The sequence below is a fragment of the Plectropomus leopardus genome, chromosome 6, assembly GCF_008729295.1.
Source record: "Plectropomus leopardus isolate mb chromosome 6, YSFRI_Pleo_2.0, whole genome shotgun sequence".
Taxonomy (NCBI): domain Eukaryota; kingdom Metazoa; phylum Chordata; class Actinopteri; order Perciformes; family Serranidae; genus Plectropomus; species Plectropomus leopardus.
In genome coordinates, this window is record NC_056468.1 from 13,809,509 (window position 1) to 13,829,269 (window position 19,761).

The 19,761-nt window shown below is 42.5% G+C and overlaps 1 protein-coding gene across 1 annotated transcript in view; it reads right to left on the reverse strand.

The window, feature by feature from the left end:
• Positions 1-19: 19 nt before the first annotated feature.
• Positions 20-19,761, reverse strand: part of bin3 (bridging integrator 3) — a 32,611-nt gene continuing 12,869 nt past the window's right edge. The window contains exons 4-9 of the mRNA XM_042488196.1: positions 16,735-16,796; positions 14,905-15,041; positions 10,105-10,145; positions 5,187-5,328; positions 3,943-4,077; positions 20-1,583 (exon numbers count right to left, since the gene is read on the reverse strand). Of these exons, the coding sequence (XP_042344130.1) occupies positions 1,437-1,583; positions 3,943-4,077; positions 5,187-5,328; positions 10,105-10,145; positions 14,905-15,041; positions 16,735-16,796 (664 nt within the window). The 3' untranslated portion in view covers positions 20-1,436. The remainder of the gene's footprint in view (positions 1,584-3,942; positions 4,078-5,186; positions 5,329-10,104; positions 10,146-14,904; positions 15,042-16,734; positions 16,797-19,761) is intronic.

Sequence of the window (19,761 nt, forward strand, 5' to 3'; positions counted from 1 at the left end):
AGTAAGATTGTAGACATGGTTGCTTTTCTCACAGTTAATTTATTCCATGATTGACTCATTGAGATGATGACTGAAAACATTGTCATTTAACAGATTGTAGTGTTAATACATTTCAAAAGCCTAAATTAAAACCCACTCTAATGTTAAAATGTTCACTTAGTTGTGTTAAAAAAATCTCCCACTTAAACTCATTATTTAGAAAAGCCTTCATTAATACATACTGTAACTCAAACACAAAGACAGAATCAACTAAGCATTTGTATCACTAATTTTAAAAATTATGCCAAAGAATAAATAGTCAAATTCTTGCTATGACACTGTTTTAAAAACGGTACGGGAGCAATTAATGTATCACAATGTAGCCCTATTAACCAGAGCGTGTTTATCATACTGAGGCAGTACCTGATAAAGGTGGAAACAAAGGAGTGCAATGACAGTATGATTTGGTCCAAAATCAAGGAAAGCCAAAGTAAAAGGTGGCTTCCAACCCTGGTTCAGAGGGAACAGAGAAAGGACTTTCTCAGAGCGCCAACAATGAGCGAGCGTCAAACTGATCCACCAACAATGCAACAAAGGATGGATGGTGTGCATAAAAGGAAATGGTGTGTCATGATCAATATTTACCACTAGAGGGAGCACCAGCATCTGTTTTGGACAGTGAATAGACTTCGACAGCTACTTGTCTCCGCAGCCAGAGTGGTCGACCTTTCAACAGGGCTGCACAGGCACAAAGTCACTTCACTCAAGTTAGTTCACATGTTACATCCACCATCAGGACAATGTAGGCACATAATGCACAGGTGATGTTACCAATATCATCCTATAAACCCCAATAAAAAAAATCCCTCACATAACATGGCACAGAGCTTAACTTGGAGATAACCAGCAAAGGCCAAAATACAGAAATACATTTTCTTGCCGGTACTCTACAGTACATTGCATAACATTCAGTCTGTAGTGTTTTTTGTTGCAAACTTGGGTAAAAAAAACGGTTTCACAGATTGTTGGTAACATTGCAGATGTGACTAATAAGAACATTTCCTTGCTGATTTCCTGCTTAAGAAACAAATGCTCATAGACATCTCTGAAACCAAGAAGTGTAACCTGTTAATTAGCTCTGACAAGAACAATTTGCTTCCTTTGCTAAAAAAAAAGAAAAAAGAAAAACATATTGGCTTATAATGTTGCGCACTTGGCTGATGGCTTAGTTAATGTGGCATTTCAGCTGCTTTGAGTCTCTGCAGAGAGAATGAAACATGGGAGTGTAGTGCAAGAGGAACGGGGTGGGGGGGGGGTGATGAGGCCACAAGGAAACAATCTGATAATCAGGTTAAGGCCATTGCTGTCCGTTTGAACTGTGCGAAGGAGCCTGAAAAGAGTGCAATCCATTCAGAGAGGCATGAAAGCAGCCCTTCCCGGTTTTCGGCTTTCCTCACTCAGTCGTCGGCGACAATGGACAGAGCACGCAACTCGCTGAGCTTGGCCTCGGTCTCCCTCTCCCTCTGCTCATCAGTCAGACCTGCCTGGTCGATCTGGTCTGTTAGCTCACTGAAAATCTTGTACATTTCGGTGAAATAGACAACCTGGGAGGGCAGGAGGGAAAAAGACTTAGTCTGTGATGGCAGGAAAAATGGTCCTGTCTGTCCTCTGATAGAGACTCGATGGGGTCGATCCATCCACAGACTTTTCTTAGATGCCTCTCAGGAAAGACTCCCAACAAATCATATCCAAACTCTGCGCCACTCGCACAATCTAACCTTGCTTTTACTTACACTAGTCTGAAGCTGCTGGTCTCATACCTCTTCAACCCTGCTAATGAGAAGTGATTCAAGAAGAGAAGAGGGAGCCCACAGATATCAAACAACTCCGACAAAGCCCCCAAAAACCTAGCACTTCAGTGGGTAGTGACCCTGCTTTTCTCTCCCAATCTGAACAAGAGATAGAGAGTGTTCACTGAAAGCTTTCTTGACACTTCCCACCCCTGCTTCTTCCCCTTAGTTCATGAGTCAGGCTCCCTAGAGAGTTGCTTTGATGATTAATAGACTTTAATCACATTACAAGACTCCAGAAGAGTAGGCAGAGAATGAAAGTACTGGGAAATACAACCCCTTGAAACCCACACACACATCTCAATATTTATTCATGCAGCGATGCATACGATACCATGTTCTTAAGGGGGCATCGTTGGCTTCTCTGAAATTGCACATGTGTCCTATTGTAGGCCGAGAAAGCAAGACCAACCAAGAAACCAGTGGGAGAGATGCTAAGTGATTTGCTAAAGGACACGACAGAAAAAGAGCTGGGTCAAGCTGGAAATAAACTAAGACTCATGCATCTTATATAGAAATAACTTTTGTTTCACTCTGTCGTGAGCAGATTTGACTGTCAAGACAACAAGAAAAAAAAGTCAAGTTCCTAAACCACCTTGTACAAGCCTTTTTAAGTGCTCAGTCTGAAAGACCTCTGTATGTTTATCTCAATATTTGCCACCTAAACCACATGAGTGGGCCATAAGTATTGGGTTACTGCTGTTTGTGGGGGTAAAGCGGATATTTTTTTTTTCCAAAATGGCTTGTTGAAAGGGCCATCGGAAATGTCCATATGACCAGTGATGATAATGTACACCAGATCAGTGTCTGAGCGCCCTCTGTAGCAAAGACACTCTGCTATTACAATTAGTCTGGTCACCACGAGGAGTAAACGCAGCCTCGCACAGCTGTGACCACCTACGGTACAAAAAGACGTCTTTGGGTAAAGCAGAGCTTTAAATTACATGACTTCTGTCTGGGCATTTTAACATACCATAGTTCCAGCTGGTTAATATTTATACACAGAGGTTACACTTTGACCTCTTAGCCAGCCGAAATAATGAATAATTTATGTTGCATTCTATTCAGTAAGTCCTTCAACACTATGTGACCACTGTTTTAGGAAACAATGAAAATCAACTGAGAAAAGGACAAAGAAAGAAATCTTTTAAGTGTTTTTTTTTTCTAAATGAACTCACGCAGCAGAGAATGCAAAACTGTGAAAAAATCAAGACAATATCTCAATTCATCAACATCTGTACAGGTGGACAGGTCAGGCTAAGTGTCCCGCTGACAGTTGCTGGACAGGACTTGTGGAAGTAAAGCTGAAGGCTCACAACAAAGGCAGCCTTTGTGCCTTTTCCTGCTGCCGCTGGGAGCTGAACAGCAACAGCGGCTGGGAGAGAAGGGAGTGGAGGATGAAACTGAGCACATGCAGAAAGGCTGGGGATGAGGTCCACTGGTCCACTGGCCACCCACGTGTGGCTGTGTGTGTGTAAACATGTGTAAATGCTCATTCATGTGCTTGAGCTACATTAATAAAGGCCATGTGGAAAGAACAGAATAGCACAAGTGTGACTTATAAGAGCTCTTGAACCGTGCAGGTAAAAAGGTAAAAGACCTGAGCTCAGATTTGAGGAAACAATTAATGTTGGTTGCTCATTTTGCTAATTTTAAGTTCAAAGTACATCATGTAACTCCATAAATGTCATTAGGTCTAGGATAATCTGATTTACTAATTAAGAGTGTGCCAGTGACTATCCCAAAGAGGAAATGACATGGCCAGGCAGGTCTGGGGTGGGGGAGGAGGACATGGTGGCGCTAACGTGAGACGCCCAGCTGCTTTAAGAGAAGCTTCAGGTTAAAGGATGTATTGCAGGGCTGCAGTGGAGCCAGACAGATGAGGCCTTCCTGGGCTAAACACAGTAGTGTGGGCCGTCACTGGGGGTTAATCACATTAGGACAGCGTGGAGGGAGACAGACTGCCAGGATTATACACTCCCTTCCATCAGACACTCGATCCACTGTTTAACCAACGCTCAGAGGGCGTAACAGCACACTGTGGGGTGGGTGTGTGCCTGCATGCGTGTGCGCCTCATTGTGTGTGCATCTCCAGGCGAGGAGAATCACTAACCTGTGCGCGGATGAGAGCCTCAAAGCTGGGCTGGAAGTAGTCGATGCGGCTGTGGTAGAACTTGGGCATCTCGTCCAGCAACTGCTTGTTCTTGGCCTCAAAGTCCTCCCTGACTGGTCGGAGCTCCTCTCTGGCCTGGGGTGTGGAGGGGAGAGAGGAAATAAAAGAAAAGGTCACCATCGGTCATTATCACTTTTGACTTTACATTACATCCTCTCATTTCATCACGTCAGCTCATGTTGTTATATGCACATAATTTTGCACGTTCTTCCACAAAAACAAAGAGTTCCAGATAATGGGAAAAACAAATGCCTGCAAATAGAAACAAGTTAGTTTCAAGTGTTTCAGCACTGGAGCCATCTTTAGTGTCCTTCTTATTGTTCAGAAAGATATTTGCCTAATTCCCACGGAGAAGCAGTGTAAAAAAAAAAAAAAAGAAAGAAAAAGGAAAAAAAAGGCTGTAATCACGACCACAGTGAGGAGGAGTGGGTTATGTGGGCAGACTTGGCTGTGAGTGGACTCCAGCACCACTGATCTGTGTGTGAATGTATTAGTGGGTAGTCTACTGTAGGCATGGAGTTATGGAATGCACAATGAATATGTGTGAGAGGGTGAGAATTTTTATTAAGGGGATGGGGGGAGTTGCTATATTAAAACTACAGCATATTGTTTATCGGCTGCATTAAGATATGGTCTCTCAACATTAGTTTTCTTTACACATGCCAGTTAAAATGGCATACGTGTTTTGTCAGGATCATTTCTTTAAGTGCAAAGGGATTCAAAGGGCAGGGATGTAGGGGCCTCTTCAAGGCTTTGTTCCCCTGACAGTGCTTTTCTCAATGTGTGTGGGTGGTTCGCCATGTGAGGATGTGTTAGAGGCAATAGCATAGGCAACACTGCAGCGCTATCTGTGAATGTGTGCGCTTCTGTAGTGGCCTCATGGTGTGTATGTGTGTCTACAATTCTCAATTACGTGCCTGTAGATGTGCAGCAGTGCCTTTTTGAAAAGGCACTACTTGAGAGCCTGGTAGCTTGCGTGGGTGAAGGAGCGCACATGTACAGTATGCATGTGCTCAACTATTTTTGTTCATATCCAGTCAGCATTTGTGTCTTTTTCCACTTATTGTGCCCTATTCACAATACGCGCAGCATGTAAGAGCAGGTGAACTCTGGCCTTCTGCAGATAGAGGGAGCATTGGAGTGGACCGACACGTGCGCCGTTGCAAGCTTCAAACTCACAGTACCTGATGTAGTTTGACCATAACGGGGCCGGTTTTTTCTTTCTCTTCATACTTCTCCACTTTGGATTGCAACCGTTTGTAGTCCTGCAGTGCCTGTTCCCGACGCTTCACTGCCATGTTGAGGCTGGGGAAGACGCCGCTGTATCTGCAACAAACCAGCACACAGACAACCTTAGACATCTCAGACACAGACAATAGGGCACTAAAGAAAATTTCCACACAAGCATGCATGCATGCAAGCCAGCAAAAAATACCCTGACACTCAGTGCTGTGCTGCACATAGCACTCAAAAGGGAAAAAACTATCACATAATTTTCTGGGAGAAACTGAAGTTTTCTAGCATCATTAAAACAGCTTTTCTTGCTCTATGAAATTTGTAGACATGCATTCTGCATGGCATCCTATCTTAATAAGAGTCATTATGAATTAATAAATCCCTCTCCTCAACATCTTATTGTAGAGGTACTCTCAAACCCCAGAGGACGGCTCTGCATTAAGCTTCCTCTAATCTATTATCTAATTACTGTAGTTCAAAATGGCATGAAACAATTCATTTTGTGACAATTATCATATTCCAAATGAAAATATATTCTTGCAATGAGAATCCTAGTCTTCAGCACTAAAAATAGGAAAACACTCATCTGTAACTTAGCAACAGGAGTCTGAGCTTCATCCTGGGACTTGTTGCACTGGTTTTGTGGCTGCTTTTAATGGGAAGCGGGAATGCTGCATCTAGCATCTAGTAAATATTCAACCCAATAACATTTAATAAAAATTAAAATTAAGTTAACATACTTGCATAATAGCTCAAATCCAAACTATAAGATTTTAATGTAAGCATCAATAACATGGGCCAACATTTTTTTTTAGACTTGCTAAAAATTAAAAAAGAAAAATTTACAAGACAAAGAATACACAACAAATGTGTGTATGAATGTGAGGTGAAAATAACACAGCAGCATTACTTGTTATTCAAAATCCCAGCAGTCATTAAAAAATTTATAGCAAAGCCAACTTAACAAGATGAACATTAACAAACACATTTTGGTGTTTTTAAAAAGCAGGCCACAAGATTATTCAAACAGGTGTCTGCTACATGTGAGTCAGTCATAAAAACACTCGTAATGAAGAGTGATATAGCTTTTTTGAATGACTCATTTAAAGCATTTCATCAGCTGTGTAGGCACACTACTACAGCAGTTTATAACATGCGCCTCTGCCCATAGCGTTATTAGCCACAAAATGTGTGGGCTTCATGATTTACGTCTCTCTTCATGCCAACCCCTGCCCTGCTCTGCTCTGTGCGGCAGATGCGGGGACCACTGAGAACCTGTAGATTGATTGTGAAATCCTAGACTGTGTCTGCCGGAGCACCTTACTAGAGGGCAAGAGTGAGGGGGGGTAGAAAGTGACGCGAAACGAGGCTCAGTCTCAGACAAGCCGGGATTGTTTCCTACAGGAAGTTAAGCAAGGAGTGGTCTTGTAGCGTTTGAGTGACATCACGGAGCTCAGCTCGGCCCAGCCCCACGGCCCACGCTCTACCGCTATTTATAAAATACCACTTTGGCCCAGTTTATGGCAGGGGTGGATGCCGATCCTCAAGTCTACTATCTGCTCCAGTGTACACATACTTGAAGTGCCAAGGGATTATGTAACTGCCCTCTAGGCATGACTGCTCTCCAACACTACTGGCTGATGACAACGCAGCAGCAAACCAGCTTTCAAACGACACAAAGGCTGATCGCATTCTCACCGGCGCACTTCACCTGAGAGCACGGTGCAATTTCCTCATGACACATCATGATGGCGTGATGTTTGTGCTCTAAAATGGGACAACAGTGCAAGCAACTACTATGTTTCAGCAGCACACTGAGAGATTTAAGGGCTACTGCTCTCCTGGCGCTGAAGGAGGCGAAGAGCTAGACACAAAGCCAATTGCTTGTTAACCCATTCCTGTCCTTTCCGTGCTGGATGCTGATGTCTCGCTGTTACAGTCAGGGCTCTCTGTGTCCAGACGTTACAGTGACTCAGCTATGTCAAAGGCTCCCACACAAGAATATGCAGTAGTGGCCCTGATTGAAGGTAACTACTAGACATTTTCCCTCGATGGCCTGGCCTCGGCTGGACAACTACAGATCGGCAGTCTCGGTTTGCATTTGCAGTCTGAATGAGGTCTCACACTGGTTGAGGGCTGTGCTGGGGCCAAGGGCACACCACTGTCCATGTGACAGGTCAGGGTGTGGTGAACAGGCTGGATGGAAATAGCATCTGGACCAAAGAGTGTGTTTATGAATAGCTGCCAATCCACAGACAGGCCAGTCTGAGCCGTCGGCCAAGCCCAAGTCTGGTCTAGACACCCTCAGTCTATGAGGCTGGCTGTCCCTTTTGACTATCACCATCACATAACTCACAACTGCAGAAAACACACAGCAAACCACTAAAAATATGGGAAAAGGAATTGTTCATGTGCAAATTGCCACCTCCAAAGTGTCACGCTCTCAGATGAAGACGGAGCAGTGTCAGACAGGGTTACGTCACGAGGTCAGTTTTTTTTAAATACGCTCGCAGTGAAAGTAAAATAACTAGCACCTGTTGTATAAATGGTTTAAAAGCTGTGGACCATGGGAACTCATGTGCATGTGTGACGTACATGCCAGCAGAACCTCCTTTGTCTCAGCAGGAGAGTTTGATCTGCCACAACTTGCCTTGTACTTTGTCGATCACAACTAAACAACACAGGCAGCCCGGATACATGATGCACCAGATAAGATGGAAAAAAAAAAGATGACCTCATAGCAAACATCCTTGGTTAAAAAAAACCCTGAACTTTGATTGCAAAAATTCAACAACAAATGAGATCAAATTCAACACTGGCCCCCCTAAAAAAAATCGCATCAGCCCCACAGCTAAGGCCAAATAGTCCTGTCGGCCTCTTCCTCTGAGTGAGAGGGGTTAGTGTGGCCTGTCCAGTCATAGCTCAACCCGGGGCAAAGGTCTCAAAACAGGCGTGACTTCTGTCTCACCCAAAAGAGCAACGGAGCAGAAAGGGCTAGGTTAGGAGGCCTAGATAACACAAACGCCTCAATGCCCACGCACTCCCCTCCCCTCAAATAACCACAGTGATGTCATTCAGTGACCCCGCTGAGTAGAAAGGGACACGGGGGGTCGGGGGGGGGGGCTGCTTCTTTTTCATTTGTTTACTGTACATTTTATCACATCAAGTAAGGATGCCAAAATTTTAAATAGCAATAGCGCATGGACACAAGCACGTACCTAACACACTCATACACACTTATTTACTTACACACACACACACACACACACACACACACACACACAACCCATTCAAGGTCTTCCATTAACATTAACCTTCTCCTTTTCAACTCTTCTCTAATTCTCTTTATGATGACACAAGATCACCAATAGAATATTTTGAGACTAAGTAAACAATAATAGAAATATTCATTAGTGATGGACTAATGGAATCTTAATGGAAGCTTTAAAGTATAGTAGCTTTTGTGTCTCAGTTTTCTATAGAAGACACTTTGACAAACTAATAGTGCTGTGTTTTTAAGGAGGGGGGGAGAAAAAGTTAATAAAGGCACCACTGTAGTTTGCCTTCAGAACACGTTTATGAACTTCCTGTGCTCTATTTCAGAATCATGTAAATGCCTAACTTTATGGCCTAAAATACCATATCTATGAGACAGCAACCCCCCTCCAAAATCTGGGTTTGTGTTTGTGTTATGTGTGTGTGTGTGTGTGTGTGTGTGTGTGTGTGTGTGTGTGTGCATGTTTGTGTGAGAGTGTGCACTGTCCTGAGACAGTTCTCCTCCTCAACCAATCCACGGCTCTGGGCCCAGGAAGCTGGGCCCTTTGCCATATTCTGAGCCTGCCCACACGTCCGCCTGCCGCCCACCAGGAAGAGGAAATTAGAACCATTCCATCCTGTCATTGCTCCGCCACCAGAGCACACGAGGAAGAAGGGGCTCAACACACACACACACACAGGCACACACACAGGCACACACGCACACACACACGCACACACACACACACACACACACACAGACACTAACCCAACCTATTTGTGTTTTAAAGAGGAATCTCTTAACAATGGTTATTTTGGAGAAAAAAAAGGGACTCACAAGCTTCTGGGGTTAAACATGAACTTGCAATAGACACATATGCACATGGTCTCTTACAGAGAAAAATCTCCTGGGAGGAGCCAAGAGGAGGAAGCAAAACCTTAACAAGCGCTCCGGAAGAAGGGTGGGATAGTCCAGCCACTCCCTTCAGTACCTCTGCTTTGCATGTGCATGTGCATGTGTACAGTGTGTGTGTATGTGTGTGTGTGTGTGTGTGTGTGTGTGTGTGTGTGTGTGTGTGTGTGTGTGTGTGAGGCTTAAGGAATGGAATAGCATTCACCGCCTGCTCAAATGGGGGCGAGTATTAGGAATGAGAACCAAATAAACTTTCTTCCAGACACACTTCCACCACAGCAGCACCGCTCACTCCCCAGTTCATTTTTACAACCTGCATTACTACACTTCAGGCCTTCCTGTGGTCCAGCACTACCAGTGTAAAGAGCAGAGCTGGGTCAAATCATAAAAATGTTACAAGGCACTGGACTTAATCTGCTCAGTGTGTCGTATGGATTTACCACATCAGGAACATTAAGCCACCAAAGCTGAACTAAACTGCCCTCACAGTACCTTCCTGTGTTTTTACAATGCATCTAAATTCACTGTATGGTCCTTTGTGGAAAAACTCCACCAACGTGCACCGAACAAATATCAAACTTCTCGGAAACAACTCTTTGACCCTGGTCTGGTATAGAGAGACATTTAAAGCCAACCGTAAAAATACAGCACTTACAAAGAAAAATTCAAGAGTGAAAGAAACCCACATGGACACTTACTTTTTCAGAGGGTCAATAACAGTCTTCTGGATCTGGTTGACCTGTAATAAAAAGGAAAATTGTTAACATAAGCAGTAAGCACCTCTACATCAGGGGATGAGACATGAGACAAATTGTTATTCGCTGTCAAATTGAGTTACATCAAAAATAAAATCGGAGCAAAATAGCATCTGCATCTCCCGCTCATTAGCTGCAAAGTAATGCCACTGCACAAACATCAACAATTGTGTATAATTCAAACAGAGCACTCAAGAAAAATAGAGAAAGGGGGGGCTTGCAAAGAAACTTTCGTGACGTTGACTCTTTTATTGTACACAAGCCCTGAGGAGGAACCCCTGAATATTCATTGAGCTCGCAATACAAAAGGATGGAACTGTCAGGGGACAGACATGAAAGCAAAGCCCAACTGATTTCAAATCCTGTGGAGGGTGGGCTGCCTTACAAGATGAAAGTTCTTTGCAAACAAACATTTTAACAATAACAGTTTATATTTTCCTGCATTCTGCTTCTGGTTGCCAGAACCGACAGGGGAGGGAAAGGAGGGGAAGGGGGGTGTTAAATGGAAGTAAACGAACATCTCATCTTGAGGCCTCCAGCCCCGGCACCAAGTCTCATCGACAGAAGTTGGCGCACAATTAATAAAGTTTCCAGCGTCATTTACATTGCAGATTCAAAATGACTGTTACCACTGGATATTCAAGCATGACAGACTGCTAAGTTAACCAGGCAATCATGTCAAGTGCAGAGTAGATACAAAGCGCAGTAAAGGAGAATTTAAAGCAGCAAGATGTGAAGTGACAGCTGCATGAGAACAGTGAGCAGCTCCACTAATCATATGTTCACTCGCTATTGGAAGGACAGTCAATCACACAACAACAAGGAAGCGAGATCGCAGCTGTGCTCTGTAAAAATGCCCTGACCATCTATGAGAACATACAGCAACACTCACTGCTTCACACAGGCAGATTTCCAAGTACAAAATGGTTGATTGTGGTTTGAGGGAAAACAGAGAACCAATAACAAATAAGTACATGGGAATTCACATTTTCTTTGTTTTACATATTCACACCATCCCCCCCTCCCTGACTTGAGCTGCGCCGCTGCTTCTAAGGTGAGAGCATGCAGCGAGGAGGGAGAACAACAGCGGCAGATTTGCTTAAGCATGCTGGTGCCCTCTACCCTCTGCCCCTTCCCACAGAGAGGGGGGGCAGAGCTATTCCTTGGAGGCCCTGCAGAGCCTGAGGCCGGCGCTCAAGCAGTAGTCTCCATCAGTGAGTCACGGGGCAGAGGCCATCCCGGCACACAGGCCTCCCAAAAATACACACAGATCGCAGAGGAAATCAATATCCCTCCAAACGGAGCATCCTCTACTGCGCTGCCGCCATCTACACTGGGGCTCAGCTTCGGCAGCAGTGTGCCGGCGGGGCTGTGCGCCCTCCTCAGCCCCAGAAATAAACACACAGACCTGGGCCACTGCTGCCTTCATTATCGCTGCACGTTTTATCTGCTGGCTCTCTCACTTGCGAACCCTGAGGCAGAACATCTCGTCTCAACACGGAGAAGAGCAAAGGGTGGATGCTTTTGTGTCTGTTTTGCAGGAGCAATAGGGTTTGCTGCTGGTGCCGTCAGAATCAACAGTCAGCTTGAAGGGAGAAGCTCGAGTAGTGTTCCAGTGAGCTGTGCTAGATTTTAAACACCTAGCAAACCTGGGGTGATATTCCACATAGCAGGCTGACCAAAAAGTGCTCACAATCACTATTTTGCCTTCAGCTCACTTTCAGCCACACAGCCCTGCCCAAACCTGGAACTGAACATTGTGTTAAGGCAAGGATTTTTATTTAGTAAGACTGAAAGAAGTGCAGAGAAAATCAGGTGTGACCTAGCTGTCAAAATCCACTCTGGATGAAAGTGTGTTAAAAAAACACACAACCACGTCAATACAGTTGGTGACTGTTGTCCTCCACAAGTGAAGAACTGTGCTGGGATCAAAGTGCCTGGCTGAATCAATGTCAAACACGTCCCAGTCAAACAGGAAAACTACACACCATGGAGCCGAAGAATGGAATCACAACTACACACTACTAAGACAAGTTGCACCTTTTGCTCCCGGAGACTGCTTAAAATGTGAAAATACAAAATAACATTTAAATGAGGAATGACTGAGAGACTTGATGAGGTCACTCAGGAGAGCTGGCAGATATTAAGGTTATGATTTCAAAAGGAAATCGGTAAGTGAGGAGACTGATGCTGAAAGATATTCAAACTTTGGTTTTTAAATGATGAGAAAAGATTGAGGTGGATTTAGATTACGCAGCATCACTTATTCAATGACAGCCAAGTGTGCATGGCAGCACTGCGGAGAAATTTCCTTCAGGTCCAAATTCGAAGATAGCAAATGTGATATTGTATAAAATCTGAAGAATGTAGAAGTTACTCTATACTGAAACAGTCAAACTGGCAGGAGTGCTCTCCTGGGCATTCGACCAAGCCAAGTCCTGGAACATATGCACCCCGGGTCACAAACCCACACGCTCAGTCCAACCCACATTCTACTTTGTCTAGTCACTCAAAATGGCTCCTGTAAAATTTGATGAGCTGTGAGCAAAGCCAGTCTTAAGACTGGTATGTTCTAGCTAAGGAAGAAAGGAAAGAAACAAAAGTGACTGCCACAGCATACAGTAGCTGCTTAAAATGTACCTTACCTAAAGCATACTTTATATTCAGTACAGTGATTTTCTTCTTCTTTGTGACAATTAGGCCATTTTCTATCAAAGCAAACGATAAGTTTTAGATATGACATTACACCTAAATTACAAATCTATTTTATAATTTACTTCATGATGAGATTTATTCACCAACTCATGCAACACAGACCATTTATTTTAAAATTGCTGCAACTAGTTTTCATGATAATGCATATGTTTCTATGCACTGTAGCATAGACACTGCTTCACTCACATATTCAGTATTATAAGATTTCTTATTTGTCCCTTGGGAAATTTGTGTTGGACATAAAAACCGCCACATAAAAATACATATGTAGTGCTAAAACAGACATAAAGTTCATACAAAAAACAATCACCGACATAAAATGCATTCAAATACATGCAACACTGCCGCTCATTTTACATCCTTCTTATTCCTTTAGTTTAGGAGATTCACTGATAAAGGGATGAAAGAGTTTTTAAACCTCTTCAGACCTGCACACGCGCGCACGCGTGCACACACACGCACGCACGCACGCACGCACGCACGCACGCACACACACACACACACAATACCTTTATACCTCTTGCCTTTTTGAATATAATCTTCTCAAGGAGCAACACAGCACAGTTTAAAACTTTGGAAACTGAATCCAGTTCACGAGGTTTAGCAGAAAACCTAAATCATGTCCACTCTATCAAAATGTACAAATCCAGATGGTGTGCGTGCTGTTCCTGAGATACTATATTACAATTTTACGGTGGAATTTAAAAGAAATCTATTTTTTTGGAAAGGATTTCATTTTCTGCATCTTGTTAGATCATTGTTGTGGAGTTATGAAATCATTCTGGTACACAACAAAATGTGAAGAGAAGGGGAATATTTTGAAGGAAACAAATGTGAAAAGCCCAGAACAGCTAACAGCAGGGCAATGAGTCAAGAAAACACAGATGGAAAAAAGTCAATCGGTATATGCCTTAGTGTGATCTCCTGTATTTTTTTCCTCTTTAAAAGTCTATCCTTCACAGCGTAGTGCCTTGAGGATGCACACATGCGGTGCCACTATGATTCACATTATAACTACCTGTGGCGATGATTCTAATCAAAAACCTAAAGTGCACCCAGCAAATAATCTGAAGAGGCCTGACAGCCAAAGAAGAGATCTTCACAAAGTACAGCTGTGAGAGAGCAAGGCAACAGTATGCTGCATTGCTTACAGTACTGGAAAGAAATGCCTGCTTATCTACGGTTGCCCCTTAGGACAAAACACACAAGAGCGAAAAGCACAAAGATTACAGGAAATTCACAAATAATCCACAAAAAACACACAAAAAAGTACAAGATGAGAGAAAACATGGGTCAAGAAATTGATGGAACACATTCAAGCTACACTTGCAGTGTGGCTCTATGGATCGCAATGTCCATTTGGGTCCACCTGTTGGACTATTTGTCTGTATGTACGATCTGGAACTTTGTTGATTCCTCAGGAGCTCCTTCATCTAGTGCAACCAACAAAAATGTAATGCTACAGGAGGAGAAGTGTTGTAAGTATTATAAATTCAAGCTGATTACAGCTGCTCTTCTCCATAAAGGAGGAAAAACATGTTTGCTATTACCTTCAAAGACTATATGGGCTAAACAATGGATGTTTAAAAAAAGTGTTGAACTGAAGCCAAATGAATTTTGTGGTATTACATATTTTCCTGTTGAGAAAAGGCCTTTCAATTGTGCGAGTTATTTTAGACACCAGTGAGTCACAAATGCATCAATCTTCACAGCTGATAACCAGTAGCTTGAGCTTATAGAGGATGATGCCACAGATGCTTTTCAAAAACAGCAGAAGGAAAGACATACGGATAGTTTTTAGTCCACAGGCTGCACAATATTGACAAATATGAAAACACACATTTCCAACAAAAAACTCATCTAGTTTCCTACTTTGTATGTCTGAGGAAAGACATTTCCCCCGATACCGATCTGATAGTATCCGTGCCAATGCCAAGTGCCAAGGAAACAAAGCAGGGAAAGACAGCAAAAGAGTGAGATAACACACTAAAAATTAAAAATGTGAAAGACTGTGGGAATGGGTCTGACCTTCTCCTGGTTGAAGGCGTCCATACGTCTCATGGCTGTATCTAAAGCTGTCATGGAGTCCAGGAAGGCCTGGTCCTGCTCACACAGCGGGTTACTGAGCAGGTCTGCAGAGATCTTCACTGCTGCTTTGGACATAGCTGACAGACAGACAGACACACACACACACACACACACACACAGAGCAGAAGATAATGTTAAAACGTAGTAAAATAACTTTGTGAAAGACAATCATTTAGACTACAGTCCATATAAATGGTTACCGAAGATGTCCTCATCTACACATTCTAATCCAATTCAATGCCAGATTTGTACATTTTTCTTGAACCATTATAGTAGATTACCCCAAGGGTTTAAGCATTTCATCAGTGTCTGTGTTTGAATATGGTGGGGTCTTCAAAAGCAAGCTTTTGGGAAAGAACTGAAGACCAAAAGCAGGATGGCAGAGTGCTGCCCCAATTGTAAAAATTGGAGGGGTGGGGGGTGGGGTTGGTGGGGCGGGTTGCTGTGTTAAGTATTCACCAGAGCACCAAGAATCTTTGCAATGTCTATACACTGACAGCACCAATTACTGTTAATCTGCACTCATGCCACTTTGTTTAGGCACAGAGCACATATCAGATTATGGCTTCAGAGTCAAAATAAATGAGCTTCACTGAGGAGATACAAGCTGACAGGAAAGGCTGTGGTGAAAATGGTCTTTATGGAGATCTGGAACACTCATTGGTCTCTTTTCACACTCCCTCGGGATTCTCTCAAGACCAATTTTTAACCAATCAGTTATTGTGGTGTTGCATTCCTGCCTCTCTCTGTGTTTGACAGGTAACACATTGCTTGATTTGGCCTTGTCTGAGAGACATGTTTATTATCGGGTCAGGAAAATGAAAAGGTGACCTGGAAATAGTGATTTAATGATTTGTGTTAGTAAGGTGCAAATATGTAAAGCTCAAGTCCCTTGCAATCACCTGGGGCTGAAGCAACATGAACAATTCCTCACTATGAAAAGCACAGTTATCCCTGCCACTTTTGTTGCATCCTGTTACTTAGTCTAATTGAAACTGTAAACCGGAGCAAGCCTTAAAAGATATTATCGTCCCTCGCCTGCTAATTGGCAGTGAGTTCAATGGAGCTCTGCATATCACCACCCTTGACTTGATAAATGACGGTCGATATAGAAAGCAGTGTATTAAATGCAGCGCTGACATGCAGAGTAGGTCCAGTTCTTTGTTTGGTAGCAGTTGGTGGAGACGGGACCTGTGCAACAGATGGAATCCATTAACGATAATGAGGACCTGACAGCTATGACACTTTGATGATGCAGACATCCATATTCCAGAGCACAAAGGAGAGGAAATGAAGAAGCCTCTCACTCCTCCATCCGTCCCCGCTCCTCCACCCCCACAACTGACTACTTACCACAGGCCATGTCTACTGCTGCTTCCCAAATACACAACTCCAAAACCAACAAATAAGCAAATAAAAAGTAGAGTAAACATAGTTTCTGTGGCCGACAAATGTATGAATAAATGAAGGCAGAGATGGCAGAAAGTAGAGCCTTAACTGAAAACTGCACAAAAAGATGCACTCTTAAATCCAAAACTCACGCACTGTGATAGCCTGGAAAAACCTATAAAAGATTAAAGCGAAAACCCGCACTCTTTTGTCTCATTTGTCGAGTTGTTCAGAGAACTGATGCACCACCAAACAAACCAAGACAACCAAAGCATCTTTCTAGCCCTGAAAAACCTGCCAAGCAACATCAAGTATGTTGGTGAACAAGTGGAGATCAATGGCGCACCAGGCGGTAACACAGAAGTTGGTGGCAGAACACACCTAAATCAGCCTCAGTGCTTTTCTTCATGTCCTTGTGAAGCTTTTTCGTCTGATCCTCCAGCCTGTAAGACAAGAAGAAGAATGATTACCTGCCAGCTTCTGGTCTAGTAATACACTAAAGCATCAGTAACACTGACAACGATGGGAAATATGCACTGAAATGTATAACAAACAATGGCACTAGTTATAGACAGAACAGGAAAAAATAATAAATGTGACAACAATGGTACAGCATCTCCACACCCTTAACATAATACATCTATATACGGTTTAAAATCTATTCTATTCAGTCAAGACATGTTGACATTGGCAAAGAAAACATCCAAACCAAAAACATAGAAAAGGAAATTAGTACATTAAAAAACATGTTTCAAGAAGGAATTACACATTTCATTGGTTCCACATAAAATGTTATTATCACATCCGTTAGCTAATTAATAATACAGGGAATCCTTCTTGTTACTGTCAACTACATTTCCGCTCAAAAGCATTAATGTCTTCAATCATTCCACTGCACATATTCCATTGATGGGTGTTAAAAATGGCAATTACCAGACTATGGAGGCTGAAAACACATGCCATTCATTATATCAATTAAGGCAAACGAGGGGTTTAGAATCTCCCCTGAGACTGCTGTCATATCACTTCTCCTGGTTTGATGAAAAAGGAACGTGCTGGGGTTTCATTTCCATCTTTGCTTTGAGGGATTATATTAACAAGAAAGACAATAGCTGTGTAATCCCATGGGATTTCTGGTGGGGGCACTATGGCCACTGGCCACAAGATTTAAGGACATTGGTATCCCACACATGGCTATAAAAACCACAAATGGCAGTCTGGTTCCTCCAAATACAAGGTTTTGGTAGTTTTTTTATTGTTCAGCAGCTGGGAGACAAACAAACAGTGGGTAACTCCAGTGTAAACACAGGTGCATGAACCAAATATGAATGTTACTCAATATCTGCTGCTTCAACACTGCCTGTTAAAACCATTAAAAACGAAAGAGTAGGGATCCAGAGGAATAATGCACCTCAAAATTGCTATTACCATTTATCATTAATAACATTCATTTATTGGTGAAGATTTCAATATGTCCAAGAGAAACAAAACAAATTAGGTCTAGGGCTGCAACTAATGATTATTTTCATTATAGATTAATCTGCTGATTATTTTCTTGATTAACTGTGTGAGCTATAACATGTCAGAAAACAGTGGATAATTTCTAAATTTCTCAGAGTCCAAGCTTTAAATGTGTTTTTGCAGTCCAAAACCCAAAGTTATTCGGTTTAAAATGATGTAAAACAGAGAAAAGCAGGAAATCTCCATATTTGCATTGCTGTAAAACAGCATTTTCTGCTGTTTTTGCATGAAAAATTATATTAACAATGAATCGATTGCGATAATAGTTAATGATTATTTTCTGATTATTGACTGATCTATTAGTCAACGAATCATTACAGCTCTGATGAGGTCACACAGCTAAATTTCATAAAACAAAGCAAAATGGCTCATGAGGTCCTGTGCAACTGCCAATAACAGCAGTAGAAAGCATGCAGACCATGTCAGATTGCATTTGTAATGGCTTTGATATTTAATTATCTGTTACAGTTTAATTTATATATTTGTTTGTTGCCCCAACAAAGGGCTAGTATGCTCTGAGGCTGTAGGGTCTAGGGGTAACTAAAAATTTTTAATTATTCCCTATCACAACTTGTCCTGACAACTTGTCTTGACATGTTTTGGGATTTTGCACTGAATCGCCACAGACCAGATGGAGGTTGTTCCAAAAATGTCATTTGCAGTAAATGATGTAACTTCATCCCTTATTGTTCACACCACAGGAAAAAAAACATTCTGTCAGAACAATCTCCACAGTAACTTTGTGTATTTCTCTCACCAATTAGATGTAACTGGGTCTCATAAGCCATATCGGCCTTCCTCTACAGCAATCAAAATATACTCTAAGAAAAATAGACATTTCTAATTGTAGCGAATGCTTCTCACATTATAGTCAATATTATTAGCAATACTTCAGGCTGGCTTTAATCAGTATAATAATTACAAGTCATCTTCCTGTTTCCATTACATAGGTTGCCCAGCACATTTCCTTTTAGAGCTGGACAACGTATCTGGTGTGAAGAGCTCAGGTCACTGAGAACAGACTATCATTACAGTTTTTCTGTTTTGTTGAGAGAATCTTTTGACTATTATTGAGAATTTGTCCACGCGGCTATTAGATTACAACTAGAAAATTGCTTCTGGCATTGTTAAAAACATCTGGAAATGCTGATATGTGATCAGATTTATCCTTTCCATCTTTGTGATGACAGCAATCAGAATCAGTTGAGAAATCATACTGCATAACTCGACTTAGTTTTGAATGCAATTCTGAACGCCAGTGAAGTCAACGGAGGGCATTATGCAAAACAAACTCAAACTAAAATAGCCTTGTAAATTGGCTGACACAGTTAACACTTGAGAGTAATGAAAGGAGGCAAATATGGAATGAGGAAAATAACAGTATAACAGTAAAACCCTGCCAGTCATGGAGATCGGGTTGCAGGATAGTGGGTGAAAGCATCTCACTATGTAAACAAACTAGCATGCTCTCAGTCCAATGCCTGTACACTCAAGATGTGTTCTTGTAGTGCTTGTTTGTGCATGTGAGACTCGTGTTCCAGATAGTACCTCCTACTTTAAAATGTGTTGCACAATACTGTTGCATCTTCCCTACTCTGTCAGTGCTGACAGTGAGAGAGCCATCCTGGACGAGTGCCAGGTGAGCCTGGAGTCTCTTTCCAAAAGGTGCTAATAGAGCGGCCTAGTGGAACAGCTGCTGCTCCTTGCTCCACTGCCCCAACGTTGGGCCTTTGCAGCCACAATCATCTTGTCACATCGCCGAATGAAAACTGGAAAGACACTACTGCATTTCACAGGACTTTCACACACAAACCTTTTGCATGACACTAGATAATGAACAGGCATTCAACCACGTTTGACCATTCACACCAGATTCCTTTTGGGTAA